This window comes from Grampus griseus (assembly GCF_964374135.1).
Source record: "Grampus griseus genome assembly, chromosome: 21".
NCBI lineage: Eukaryota > Metazoa > Chordata > Mammalia > Artiodactyla > Delphinidae > Grampus > Grampus griseus.
Genome location: NC_139015.1, coordinates 12678278 through 12692166, shown reverse-complemented (window position 1 = coordinate 12692166; position 13889 = coordinate 12678278). Strand labels below are relative to the sequence as shown.

The 13889-nt window shown below is 48.5% G+C and overlaps 1 protein-coding gene across 2 annotated transcripts in view; it reads left to right on the top strand.

The window, feature by feature from the left end:
• Window positions 1-11256, top strand: part of IRF2 (interferon regulatory factor 2) — an 84733-nt gene extending 73477 nt beyond the window's left edge. For both annotated transcript variants that reach the window (XM_082680502.1, XM_082680503.1), the window contains 3 exons: window positions 528-692; window positions 8493-8539; window positions 9839-11256. In XM_082680502.1, coding sequence (XP_082536628.1) covers window positions 528-692; window positions 8493-8539; window positions 9839-10147 — 521 coding nt within the window. In that variant the 3' untranslated portion in view covers window positions 10148-11256. The remainder of the gene's footprint in view (window positions 1-527; window positions 693-8492; window positions 8540-9838) is intronic.
• Window positions 11257-13889: the final 2633 nt, after the last annotated feature.

Below are 13889 nucleotides of genomic sequence, written 5' to 3'. Positions count from 1 at the left end.
TCCTCCCGGACCGGGGCACGGACCCGTGTCCCCTGCATTGGCAGGCGGACTCTCAACCACTGCGCCACCAGGGAAGCCCCTTCCCTCATTATTAAGGTTTGATGATGTCTCTCTGGACCCCAGGACCCAGAAACTAGCACAGCAGCTTCCTTTAGAGCGAGAGCAGAGAACAGAAATGGGTCAGGTTCAAAGCACTGTTTATCTCTCTGGCCCTGGGGCTAGGTCTGGATGCAGCTCTCATCCTGCAGCCTTGGCTGTGGCCGGGTTGAGTTTGGGATGTTGCCACGCGTAAGCCCCATTGACAGGCACACTGGAAACAGCCCTGGCGAGCCAGGTTATTGGCAAGTTGCTTCTCCAGGGACATTAACCCAAAGCTAAGGCTTGTTCTTGTTTCATGGCAGATGACATTTGGTGACCAGGAATCTGACTCTTGGCCTCTCTGGGGGGAGGTTTCCTTTCTCGAGAGTGTGTGCTAGGATTGTGAAGGCAGGTGATGTTGGTGCATGATGGCTGTCTTTTCTTTGAAGTCGTAGGACAGTCACATCTGGACAGCAACATTGAGGATCAAGAGATTGTCACTAATCCACCAGACATCTGCCAAGTTGTGGAAGTGACCACTGAGAGTGATGAACAGGCGGTCAGCATGAGCGAGCTCTACCCCCTGCAGATCTCCCCCGTGTCTTCCTACGCAGGTAAGGCGGGGGCGGGGCGGGGGTCGGAAACTCTGGAACTGAGCAAGGAACCAGGGAGGGCGGTCCTTTAGTCTAGGGTCACTCACTGATTTCACCAACATAGCAGAGAACCTCTCCTGTTTCCTAAGGATTATTCTGTCTGGAACTAGTCTTGCTTTAATGTCTTCAACCAACATCTTCTAGGATATTTTTGTTCTCAATTCGAAGACCCAGTCACAGCATTTCACTTGATCACCCGTAACATGTTCACGCATGACTAACGAATAAGAAGATTTCTCTGGTGAAGTAGTTCATCTGAGTCCATTTTATTTGCGCAAGTTATCAGAAATTCGGAAGGATGTTTTTAATGGAATCTGAGTTTGACCCAGCTGGATAGGACCTTAGGGATCACCTCTTCCGGTTCCTGTGTTGGAATAGAAGGGATTCCTCCAGGCCACACGGCCAGTAGGTGTTTGCGTCAGGACTCAAACTAAACCTTCAGACCCCAAGTTCCATTCTGTCGTTCAGCAAGTTTACTTGTCACTTCCACGTATTTTCCTCTTCTTTTTCAATTTCATACAGCTTCTAGCTGGGCCAGGGACTGAGCCCACTGCAGATTCCCCAGGGAATGGCCACAGAATGGCAGGAATTGGCCCCGACAGTCACAGAATTAGCACCGGGTTCAGTGGGTTCTTCCATCCTTACGGGATATAGTGGCGGCTCCTTTTCCCACCAACATTGCATCACCTTATGCACTCCTTCTCATGGTCTCCACTTAACTTTTGGTGACTCAGTTACAATTCTGACATATAAGTTCTGAGGCAGGGTTATTGCTTGCAGATATTACAAATAAAAAGCAGAGGCCCTATCATGGGTAACCAGAGTCGCTCTAATAAATAGTTCAGGAATTCTTCCCAGTGTCCTTTATGTGTTGCCAAATAACGTGTCCTTCAGTCAGGACGCCACCCCAGTGAGCGGCACAGAGTCCGCGTTAGAATTAGGTTGATTCAAAGGACAAGTTGTTTGTGAATTATCCGCCCCTAAATTAACCTCATATTTCCTGAACCCCAACTTTCTTTCATTTTAACTTATTTTTTTCCACTGTGGTAAAATACCCACAGCATAACATTTACCACTTTTAGCCATTTTTCGGTGCACATCGCAGCAGCATTAAGTGACCTACATCATTGTGCAACTAGCACCACCCTCCGTCTCCAGAACTTTCTCATCTCACACAACTGAAGCTCTGTGCCCATTATACAATAACTCCCCCTCCCCCTCCCCCAGCCCCTTGGCCAGCCCCCTTTTACTTTCTGTCTCTCTGAATTTGGCTACTCTAGGTACCTCGTATAAGCGGAATCCTACAACATTAGTTCGTTTGTGATGGGCATATTTCACTTCGCAGGATGTCCTCAAGGTCCTGACTTTCTTTTGTGCTGGGAACATAAAAGGAAAGTGAGAACGAACCTTGGCTACAAGAAGCCTATAATCTTGTCAGACAGGATAAGCTTGTCATCAGTTATTTATTCATGAAACATATTTTGAACTCCTGCGTGTGCCAGTCCCTCTTGCATATCTGCCAGTCCTCGTAATAATTACTATTTGTTGCGTGTTTGTTGTACCCAGGGTACTGTGCTAAGTGCTTGAAATCGATTGGCTTATTTAATTATCATGAGAATAACCCCGTCAGCCTGGGTACTGTCATTATTCTCTCTGTAAAAGTTAGGTATTGGGGGCTTCCCTGGTGGTGCAGTGGTTGAGAGTCCGCCTGCCGATGCAGGGGACACGGGTTCGTGCCCCGGTCCGGGAGGATCCCACGTGCTGCGGAGCGGCTGGGCCCGTGAGCCATGGCCGCTGAGCCTGCGCGTCCGTAGCCTGTGCTCCGCAACGGGAGAGGCCACAACAGTGAGAGGCCCACGTACCGCAAAAAAAAAAAAAAAAAAAAAAAAAAAAAGTTAGGTATCGGGCTTCCCTGGTGGTGCAGTGGTTAAGAATCCGCCTGCCCAAGCAGGGGACACGGGTTCGAGCCCTGGTCCAGGAAGATCCCACATGCCACGGAGCAACTAAGCCTGTGCGCCACAACTACTGAGCCTGCGCTCTAGAGCCCGCAAGCCACAACTACTGAAGCCCGTGTGCCACAACTACTGAAGCTTGCGCGCCTAGAGCCTGTGCTCTGCAACAAGAGAAGCCACCGCAATGAGAAGCCTGTGCCCCACAACAAAGAGTAGCCCCCGCTCACTGCAACTAGAGCAGCAAAGACCCAATGCAGCCAAAAATTAAATAAATGAATAAATAAATAAATTTATTTGAAAAAAAAAATGTTAGGTATCTGAGGTCAGTGGGGTGAAGCAGCATGTCCAGAAACAGACAACCCGTAGCACAGTCAGACCCATACGTGGCTGATGCCAAAGGCCTGCTCTTAGCCCCTTGACTGCACTGCTGCCCTGCAGGACCGTGTGGGGCTCTGCCATTCAGAACAGTCCACCTCCCAGAATCTCAAGGACCAGCCAAAGGAGGCAGAGCAGAATGTTTATGCCCTAATTTTACAGTTGAGATAACTGAAACTTGAAACACTAAGCCACTGTGCTTACATTTCACTGACGAGGGCTGCAAATGTGTGACTTTCCTCTATATCATGCTGCTGCAGGCATTATTACACCCCAAGTGTTTTGTTTTTTTTTTTTTTTAAGGGCTTGGAGCTTTAAAATAGACTTTTCTATTTATCTATTGAGTTAGACTTTTCTGAAGTCTTCTTGGGGATTCTGGAAAGGCGTCTTCTTGCTGTTCTGCCAGCACTGGCATTTTGCTTTAGCAGAAGAGTCCCAAGAACAGCTGATTCATGCAGAGAGAAATGAAAATCTCATTACCCTTTTCAGGACATTTGCAAGATTCGAAAAGAAGGATTTTGGTGCCAGGCTGGCGGGCAGTGCGGGTTTGGTTGGAGCCTGGTGTCTCAGCCTGGCCTTTAGTTCTTTCGATTGTTTTCACTGTCTGAATTTTCTAGAACCCTGTGGAGGGAAGCTTCCTGGATAGAGTCAAGACAAGTCATCGCTGCTACTTTTCTAGAGCCTATGACACATAAGAAACTTATCTGTTACTGACCATGGGTAGCTAAAATCTTTCAGTCAGGGATCCCATAGCTTGCTACTAGGAAAGGCAACTCTTTGGTGGTATTCACTTTCTAACTTTACGTTCCCCACGAGAATAGGCTGTTTGCCTGTTTCTCATGACAGGGTCCCTTTGTGTGGACTACTGAACTGAATTGCAGCCTCCTCAAACCACTTCATTCACTTAGAAACCGGTATTTGGAAGCGGTTGTTGGCTATTTCCCCCCCCCACTGATCATTGAAATATAACCCCAGTAGTATTACAAAAACCACATTCATTTCTGCAAGTCTGTCTTCTCCATGGTCTAAATATTACGGTGAAGCAAGAAAAGGGACAGTTCCTTTGAGTGCACGTACTTGCATTGGATTGTTTTAAGACAACATGAAATTCTAGTTGGATTCATAAAACTATGTCCTGGGGAGGGATGTCCCAAAGCCCAACCTTGGGAAACTCTAGAGACGAGTCATTTTTATTTTTAAAGATCTACCGCAAAGTGGCCTCTTGCCTGCTGTGTGGCACCAGGATTTTATTAGGTTGTGGGTGGTTTAGTGAAAGAAAGCCACAGTAGTATTTTGGGGAAGGCTGGACAAGAGTATGGAGAAGAAAGTATAAGACGAAGGATTGATTGGTGATAACTGAGAGAAGGGAGATTTCCTCCTGACCAGTGACCAGTGGGAAAGACTTTGGGTCCTTCTGGAAACCGTAGCAGGCTTGCATTTTGTTGGGTGCGGCAAAGATAGAAGTGCTGTCAGAGGACTCTGATTTGAACCTCTTAATTGAGCCTTCTAGGGAAAGTAATTAAGGAAATGATTGAGGGAAAGGAATCCTTGTCAATCTTATTAATAAAACTTGTTGAACAAGAGCCTTCAGAAAATGTACCAGGATGTCGTAGTGCAAAAAGGCTGTGACAGAAGACATCTCCCTCCCCATCATGTTCCTGAGATGGTCTGACGATAAAAAACTGGGCTAAGTGGAGTGTGAGCCTGAGACTAGCATCATTGTAAAACTGCAACTCTGGAAGAAGCATCTTTGGGGTCATCTAATCCAAGCCTCTTCCTTCCCTCTCACCCCAGTCGCTTTCTGGGAAACGGAGACCAGAAAGATTAAACAAACTGCTTAGGTACCTGTTATTACTCTGTAAACACTTGCGACTTACTCAGACCGTGCTCGGGAAGCAACTCCAAAATTTTTTTTTAAATTCCATTCTACTCAAAGCAAATACGAAACCAAGTCCAAAGTAATCAGAAGGAAAAATGAAACAACTGATGTTGCTGTGTCGGTGGTAACATTGATCTGGAAGCAGGAGCTGCCATGAATTCATTTGTTCTATAAGAACCGATCTTGAAAATGGCAATGATGGAGTAAAACCAAGAAAACAGAGGAAAATGGGCATGAGTGTCCCCAACAGAGCACCCTGAGCCAGTGACCCAGGGGTGGCCGCGAGCACCACTGTTATTCTAGAGAGAAGGGTTTGGGGTCCTCAGGCTAGAGCTTGAAGCATTTCCTGCTCCTAGGCTCAAGGCGCTCAAGGCCATTCTTTTTTTTTTTTTTTTTTGCGGTACGGGGGCCTCTCACTGTTGTGGCCTCTCCTGTTGCGGAGCACAGGCTCCAGACGCGCAGGCTCAGCGGCCATGGCTCACGGGCCCAGCTGCTCCGCGGCATGTGGGATCCTCCCAGACTGGGGCACGAACCCGTGTCCCCTGCATCGGCAGGCGGACTCTCAACCATTGCGCCACCAGGGAAGCCCCTCAAGGCCATTCTTTTAAACGATGAAAATGAGAACTCCCAGTTTGCTTATATGGAGAGTTTTCAAAACTACTTCAGAGGCAGTTGATCTTCCTTTAGAAACGGTGCTCTTCAGCCACCGTTTGTGTCAGCTGGAAACAGAAGTTCAGAGCATGTGAACTTGTCTTGTCTCCGACTATCTCCCTGAAGTTGAAAACTGGGTGCTCACAGGCGATTAACATTCTGATTCTGTTCATGGTTCGTGCCAGGCCTTACCAAGGAGTCTTCCCCAGGGTCTGCCTTCCCACCCCTCCCACAACTGTGAATTGGGCTGTGGAATCCCAGAACCTTGGTCTAACCTGCCCATTTTTGCCTATTTCCAGCGCCCAGAGCAAGCCTGATGGCATCTTGTTTTTATGTGAAGGGGAGAGGAACAGAAGATGATGGTGTTTATGGAGGGTGATTAGGCGTGAGGGGGCCTAGACCTACAGGAAGGGAAGAGAAACCTTGGCTCCGGAGCTCTAAGAAAGCTAACCATAAAAATGGAAAGGGGATCTTGAAGTTTCACCAGAGGCTGGAGCAGCAGGAGAGCTTCAGCGCCCGGGGCCCTGGAATCAGAAGCTTGCTTTGTTTTCCCTCCTCTGTGCTGACTCAGTCCACGACGACTTTGGCTGGTTTCTCAACATCTCTGTTCCGCATTTTTCTTGGGAGTGGCAGCGCTGACTGCTGCCTCCTCAGGGTCCTGGGCTAGCCTGAAGGTTGAGTGGAGGGGCCTTTTCCCTTGCTCTTGTGTATAATTTGCTTTTGTGTGGAAACCTCTCTTGTGCCCGGCCTTGCCAGTTTGCCCTGACAACTAGGGTTGGGCCTTCGCCGGGCTTCTGCTGCCCCTGCTGGGGATGCTTAGGGAAGTCGGCTCAGTCCGAGGAGTGGACGGGCCCGTCTTCTAGCTGCTGGGGGTTAGGTTTTTCGGCAATCGCTTGTGCCCAGGTGAAGCCACTGGAGAACAGTGGCCGAGAAACGTGCATAGAGACCCCAGGGTGGGCCCCGTGTAGTAACTTTCAGTTTCTTTGTTCGAGGAAGGAATCTGTGCCCCAGTTTGTCCGTTTGTTCCTTAGCCTTTAATTCATGGAGGGCCTGGTCTGGTCCTGGTGCCCCGGGTCGTCAGAAGGACTCTATCTGGGCTGGGAGCCACCTGGTCACAGCTGTACCACCAGCAAGACGTGAGGCTGGAGGCCAGTCCCTCTGTAGGTTTGGGATGGAAGGGGTAGAAGGCACAAGAACACGTAAGGCCTTCTGCACAATCAAGGGGTGACAGGACCTGCTCCCTGACTTAGAGACTGAACAAGACCTGCGTGCAGAGCACCAGCCCACGGGCCCCCAAAACGTTCACTAATACAGCTTCCCTTCAGGCCATGTCTGCGAAGTGAATGACCCAGACTCAGGGCTCTCTAAGGGTCCATGTATTTTGGAAGTTCTACCCACTGTGTTTCATTTTCTCAATGCTGTGAACCCTGAAAAACTGCACACCATCAATTCTGTACTTAAAACAATTAACATTTTTCTACTTAAAAAAAAAATTAGTTTGCTTTAAAAAAAAGTCAAAATTTTTTTTTACTTAAAAGAATCTTATATTCTATGTACAGGTGATGTGTAATCGCTAGCTGTTGAGTGTGACCCTGTCACCCTAGCATGGGGTGCAGATCCCCTGTTGAATGAGGCTCAGGACAAAGGCGCACCAACATTTACTGGGTGTGGGCTGTGTTCCAGGCGCCGTACTAGGCCTTTCCCTCACTCATCACGTAATCCTCTTTCGAAGGTGTTTATACTCCCATTTTACAGATGGGGAAAGTGTGCCTCAGTGAAGTTAAGTAACTTGCTTTGTGTCTCACAGGTGGCAGGATGGATCAGGATGGTAAGTGAGTGAGTTATCTATTGCTGCGTGACCCTGTAACCACAAACTTAGTGCCTTAAAACAACACACATTTATTATCCCACAGTTTCTGAGGGTCGGGGGAGCAGACATGGCTTGGCTGGGTCCTCTGCTCAGGGCATTCTCTGCACAGACCAGCAGCTGAGGTCTGGTCCAGGGCTGCTGTCTCATTTGAGGATGGGATCGGGGAGGATCTGCTCCCAGGCTCACAGGGTTTGGGGCAGAATGTAGTTCCTGGCAGGTTGTCAAACTGAGGGCCTCAGTTTCTTGCTGGCTGTTGGCTGGAAGCGGTCCTTAGTTGTCTGTCATGTGAGCCTCCCCGCCATGGCTGCTGGCTTCCTCAAAGCCAGCAAGGGAGATGGTCTCCTCATTAGACAGGTTGCAGGGTTACATAACGTCATCACGTGCATCCCATCGCCTCCACTGTGTTCTGTTGGTTCAAAGCAAGTCACAGGCCCCGCCTGCCCTCCAGAGCAGGGAACCCCACAAGAGGGTAAACACTCAGCAGCTGAGCCACCCTAGAATCTGTGCACCCACAGTAACCCAGGGGGAAGGTGCCACTTTATTAACCCAGGATATAAGTACTGAAGGGCCGTGAGGGAAAGGAGGGATCTGAGGAGAATGGGGCTCATCTGGGGAGGCTGGGCTGGGACTTAAATGAACCAAATGCCATGAATGGGAACAGACCAGTGAGCGGCTTGTGGTGGAGCAGCTGTGAGGAAAGGGCCTGACGTGGAGCCAGCAGAGGGCCGGGGGGCAGGGCGGGCAGAACCCGGATGGGCAGCCCGGGGGCCCGGCACCCCATCCCGGGAAGAGAGGCCATGAATAAGCATAGCCTGGCCCTGGGAAAACGAGCCACCCTTCATCTCTAAATTCCTCCCTAGCATCTCCCAGGCACACGCGTCTGACCTGACACAAGGGGACGGAGGTTATGAGTTTAGTGATGCATTTCTCTTTTGAAGAAAGACGTGCTGATGTATTGTTTTAAACACTGCCTGGGCCTCGAAACAGTTTGAGTGGCAGGAATGATGGGCCTGTGTTTTTCTCTCTGTGAACAGAAAGCGAAACTACGGACAGTGTGCCCAGTGATGAAGAGAGCTCGGAGGTAAGCCTGGTGGCGCCGGCGCAAAGCCTTCCCAACTGGCACGTTGGTTTCCCCGCTGCTGGTGAAGTTTCTTTTCTTTTGAGCATGAGTTTCACTTTTGGATTTTTTTTTTTTTTTTTGGTGACGGTGGTAAAATATACATAAAATTTACAGTGCTTTTGACTTACAAAATGAAGCTTTGGGAAGTAGATGGGAGGGAAGGGGGTAAGATGTTACTGTGAGAAAGGAGGCTATGACGGCAGGAAAAGGCCAAGAAACGCTGATATGCTTACCACCGTAAACATCCTAATTCACAAGCAGAAATAGAAGGTCCAAGTGGCCCAAGGCAATGACGAGAAGTCAGTGTCGGAAAGTGCTAAGCAAAAGTAGCTCCCCAGATACCGGGAGTGTCCCCTCCCCCCAGCCCGCCCTGTGATCCCTGCCCACGGGCCAGGTATGTGTTCAGTCCGGATTCCAAGTGGCTTTGCTTCTGATCTCTCTCCTCTTGGCTAGGCTCAGACAATGGCAGGAAATGGCTGGAACTGTGAGGGGAAGCATTCCTGCGAAGCCTGCTTTGTGTCTGTGTTTGAGTGAGTTAGTGAGTGAGAGACAGACAGACAGACAGAGACTGACTACTGATTGTCTGAATTAGTAATTTCCCAATGTACTAAATACTTTAAAGTATAGTCCAGGAATTCTGAAAGACAGTGGGTGGAGATGCGCACATACGTTCGGAACCTGTTTCTTCAAGGTCAGAATTCCAGCTCCTTCTCTGAATGACGCCACCCTTGAAGCCAGCTATGTGCATGCACTCTGGAGCGCACTCTGGAGCGCTAAGCTGTACCCGTTTGAAAGCAATCCAGGGGCGTTCCCTGTCTTTTATTGGGTTCCTCGCTTCCGGCACTCTGAAAATGCAGCTTGACTCAAAGATCAGATCGGGCCATCTGTGAGGACTTAGTCGCCGTGACACATCAGCCATCCTGGCTCAAAGCTACCTAACCATGAGGCCGGGCAGCCGGAGTAGAGGGGAACCAGAAACCAAGCTGCTGCCTTGTTTTCCTGCCTTCATAGAACAGCCTTGGCTAGATTTCTGGGAGGTAGCCAATGGGCATGGATTAAAAAGGGAAGAGAAACTGTGCTTGGGGCATGCATGGCTGGGAATGGATTTCAGTTCAGGGGTGTGGAGTCGCTAAGGTTCTCATTTATTCCATGCCTCTTAAGAAACTCAGACACCAACACATGGGAAGGGTGGCACATTGTTTAAAAAGCCATTCAAGAGAAGGCAAAGGAAATGTATATCATGATTATTTTCTTTGAAAGGGCCGACCACACTGGCGGAAGAGGAACATTGAAGGCAAACAGTACCTCAGCAACATGGGGACACGAAGCACGTACCTGCTACCCAGCATGGCGACCTTCGTCACTTCCAACAAGCCCGACCTCCAGGTCACCATCAAAGAGGAGAGCTGTCCCGTGCCTTACAACAGCTCCTGGCCCCCGTTCCCAGACCTCCCCCTCGCCCCCTCCGTGACCCCAGCGCCCAGCAGCAGCCGGCCAGACCGGGAGACCCGGGCCAGCGTCATCAAGAAGACCTCCGACATCACCCAGGCCCGCGTCAAGAGCTGTTAAGCCTTCCACTTCCCCTGGTGGTTGTTGGGATTTCTTGGCTTTGTTTTACTGTTTGTTTGTATTATATTTTTCTTTCTGACACCTATTTTAGACGAATCTTAAGGGAAAAAGCCTTGACAATAGAACTTTGATTGCTGTGTCCAACTCCAGTACTGGAGCTTCTTTTTAACTCAGGACTCCAGCCCCTTGGTAGACGCATATCTCTAGAGCCTGCTGGATCTCCCAGGGCTGCTCCCTCAAGTTCAAGGACGTCATAGGACCAACACCCACACGGGCAGTGAGGTGCTGCATTGCCTGCGGTCAAGGCCAGCATGGTGGAACGGATGCCTCTGAATGGAGGAGAAAATGTGAACTAGCTGGAATTTTTTATTCTTGTGAATATGTACATAGGGCAGTACTAGCGACGTTGCAGTCTGCTTCTGCACCTTATCTTAAAGCACTTACAGATAGACCTTCTCGTGACCCTGCTCTGTTTCATAGCACAGTCAGCACCCCTCTTCCCTCCTCCCCTCCCTTCCCCCTTCCCATCTCCTCCTCTTGCTTTGCAGCCCCTCCCCTCCCAGCCCCTCCCCTCGTTTGCCTCCCCTTCATCCCACCGCCTCCCCTCCCTCCCCTCCCCGGCCCTCCTATCCCCTTCATTTTCTTTCCTCCTTTTCCTGCCCTCAAAGGCTGTGTTCCACATCCCTGAGGAGGAGAAGAAAATGAACTTCTCCACAGATGTCCCATTTTAAAAGACTGCTTTAAAAAACAAAACAAAAAAAAAAGAAAAGAAAAAAAGAAAATCTTTCTAATCTGCTATGCTTGAATGCCACGCGGTACAAAGGAAAACTATCATGGAGAGATTATGCAAATTCCCAGATTTGAAGAGAAAAATACTCTAATTCTAACCAGAGCAAGCTTTTTTATTTTTTATACCGGGGAATATTTTATTCAAGGTAAAATTCTAAAGAAAATATAATTGTTTTTTATCTTTTCTACAGCAAATTTATAATTTTAAGATTCCTTTTCTTGTTTATCGGCAGTTGTTATTACATCCTTGTGGCACATTTTTTTTTTTTTAATTTTGTAAAGGTGAAAAAGCTTTTATGAGCTCATGTAGCAATCAAATTATCCTGTGGATTGATAATAAATGAATATGATATATAGTTAGATTTTTAATGGGCATCACGCCTGGCTTTGTGTGTGTGTCCCTTAGAGCACAGTCATGGGATTGGACTGGTGGACCAGAACTTTCCCCCTTTCGACCCTGGAGGTTTCTGTTGTGAGATGGCTTCCTCTGTTAGGCGCTCGCCCGGAGCTGGACGTTGTGCTGCGTGTCTTACATGATGATTCCACTTGTTCACTCATCCAGGTTGTGCACAGGATAGAGATTTATCTCCGTTTCACAGGGAGAAGATGGAGACTAAAAGGAAAATGCCTTTACTCAAGGTCACATAGGTAGTCATAATCCAAGGCTGGTGTGACTCTGGAGGAGTGTTTTTTCCCCTTTCCACTACTCTCTACAGTCAGCAAATTCCACCCACATCTGTGTTTTTCTTGTTCTTAAACATAGGACTAAAATTCTGTGTTTATGTCACATACCGGGCTCACAGATAAAATGTTTTTGAGAACAGGAAACATTTGTTGGGTTCCTCGTCAAAGTCAGTCTTCTTTCTGAGACCTAGGCCCTGCCCTCAGAACTTAAGGCATGTCTTTCCTAGTGACAAATGGGAATTCCACACCCCAGACTCCCCCCACCACCCAGTCTCTGACCTTGGGAAAGAAGGCCGCGGCGCTCACCCCTCATGCTTCCACGATGTCCAAAAAATCAGCCTACGAAAACTTAGCTGCCCCCCTACTACCTCTGGGGGCTTATGGAGGAGATTGCTAGGTTAATATTTGAAAAGGTTCCTTCAGTGAAAGGACAAAGGGCTAATTTTAATGCCTCTCTCTGTGGGTGGCTGCAGATACAATTAGCGGCCATAAAATTATCCAGCCCTGAACAAAAATTAACTGAAGCATTTTACTAGTTGCTGTGCTGTGGTTGAAATGCCAGAGTTGATGGTTGGCTGCTTCCGCGAGGAACACCCTGGTGACTCTGGGTTTACCTGCGCTTCACGGAAAGCCTTGCTTTCTGTGCTCTTCACTGGAGACCTACCCTTCTCCCAGATCCTGAATAAACAGGTCCAGTTCTTTGCGACTTGTATCTAAATCCTTCTACTTAGTCATCCTGTTTTAGGATAAATTAGAAACCAATAATGGAAGGTGGCTCTCCATCACATGGCCTGGAGATCAAAGGGTTAAGGCCAGCTCCTGATTCCTGCCCCCCTTCCCTCTTCCAAATACAGAGGGAACCCCCAGCTCACTTCCTGACCCCTGTCAGCAGCTCTGCAGGGCCCAGACGCCGCCTCACGTGCTTCCTCCTACACGGTTATGACCGGAAGTACAGCATCTTACCAGGTGAGAGAAGATGGGGGATCTGGAAATGCACCACTGAGAGACTGAAGGTGACCGTCCATTGCCAAGCAGGCCACGGAAAACAGAATCATGTTTAAATTATTTCTGAGAAAGGCTGTCATGTTTCTCAGTGTTACTTGCGAGGAGTGTAGGAAAAGAAGCTAGTCAGCCCATGCCTAGGGTTGGCCTGAGGAAGAAAAACAAATGAGATGGGGCGACTCGGGGACTGCAGCCTCAGACCTCATTGTCTGTTACAGGAAGTGCTGGGGACACGTGCTGCTTTCGTCTGGCGTCTGTGTGAGCTGATATGCTCTTATGATGGGCTTGTGTGTGTGTGTGTGTGTGTGTGTGTGTGTGTGTGTGTGTAACTAGCAGGTTCAGCGTCTTGTTCTCTGCAGACAGCACCTAGGTCACCCCTTGGTAAGAAGGACCCGGTACAGATGTGAACTGTGAATCCAGTGACAGGAACTTATGCCCACTCAGAAGGTTGAGAGAACCCAGCACATCCTGAACCACAAAGGGCTTCCAGAACGCCGTTTGCAAGTCTCTAAATAAATCCATACTCAACCATAACATTTTTTCCATGTTTTGATGAAGTAACTGCCAAAGGAGGTGTTTAGTCTATTTAAATGTATTTATAGAGAACAAGAAATACACATGGAAAAGAAATGCACACAAATCCATTGGCCATCAGAACCCCAAAATAGTGTCCTTTTTCTCCCCCCCTCCCAAATCTAAAGTGTACTAAACTATCAGGTAACCACTACTGAGATCAAAATTTTAGGAATGAGGAAGGTACGTGATTGGGTTTCAGGGTTCTGAGTTTTCAAATTTGAGCTTTTGGAAGTATTTTGCATGTGAATGAAAACGATGTTAAGTCCCAAATGGCCTCCTGCCCTAATGGAACATTAGACATTCCATTTGCTTGAGGCCATTCTTTGAACATTGAATTCATTAGGTTTTAAAAGCCCCCCTGTTATTCTAGCTATGGACAAACAGACCCAGATAAAAGGTGAGAATAAGAAGCCCGCTATTTTGCGGAATCTCTACTGAGGCAAGACAAAAAAAGCACACTAGGAAGAAGTTTGCACGCAGGTAGCTAAAATGGGTCCTGGCATGCAGTGTCAGGTACCCTGTGTCTCAGCAGCCGTTTTGGTTTACAAAGAGAAAGGAGGCAGAAACTGGTTTTTACCTGATGGTGTTCAGCCATCTCATCTTGAAATGCCACACCCTGGCGCCTCCAGGGCCAGGATGGTCAGAGCCAGTGGGACCTGAACCTGACCAGCCAAGGGGGCTGGGAACCAGC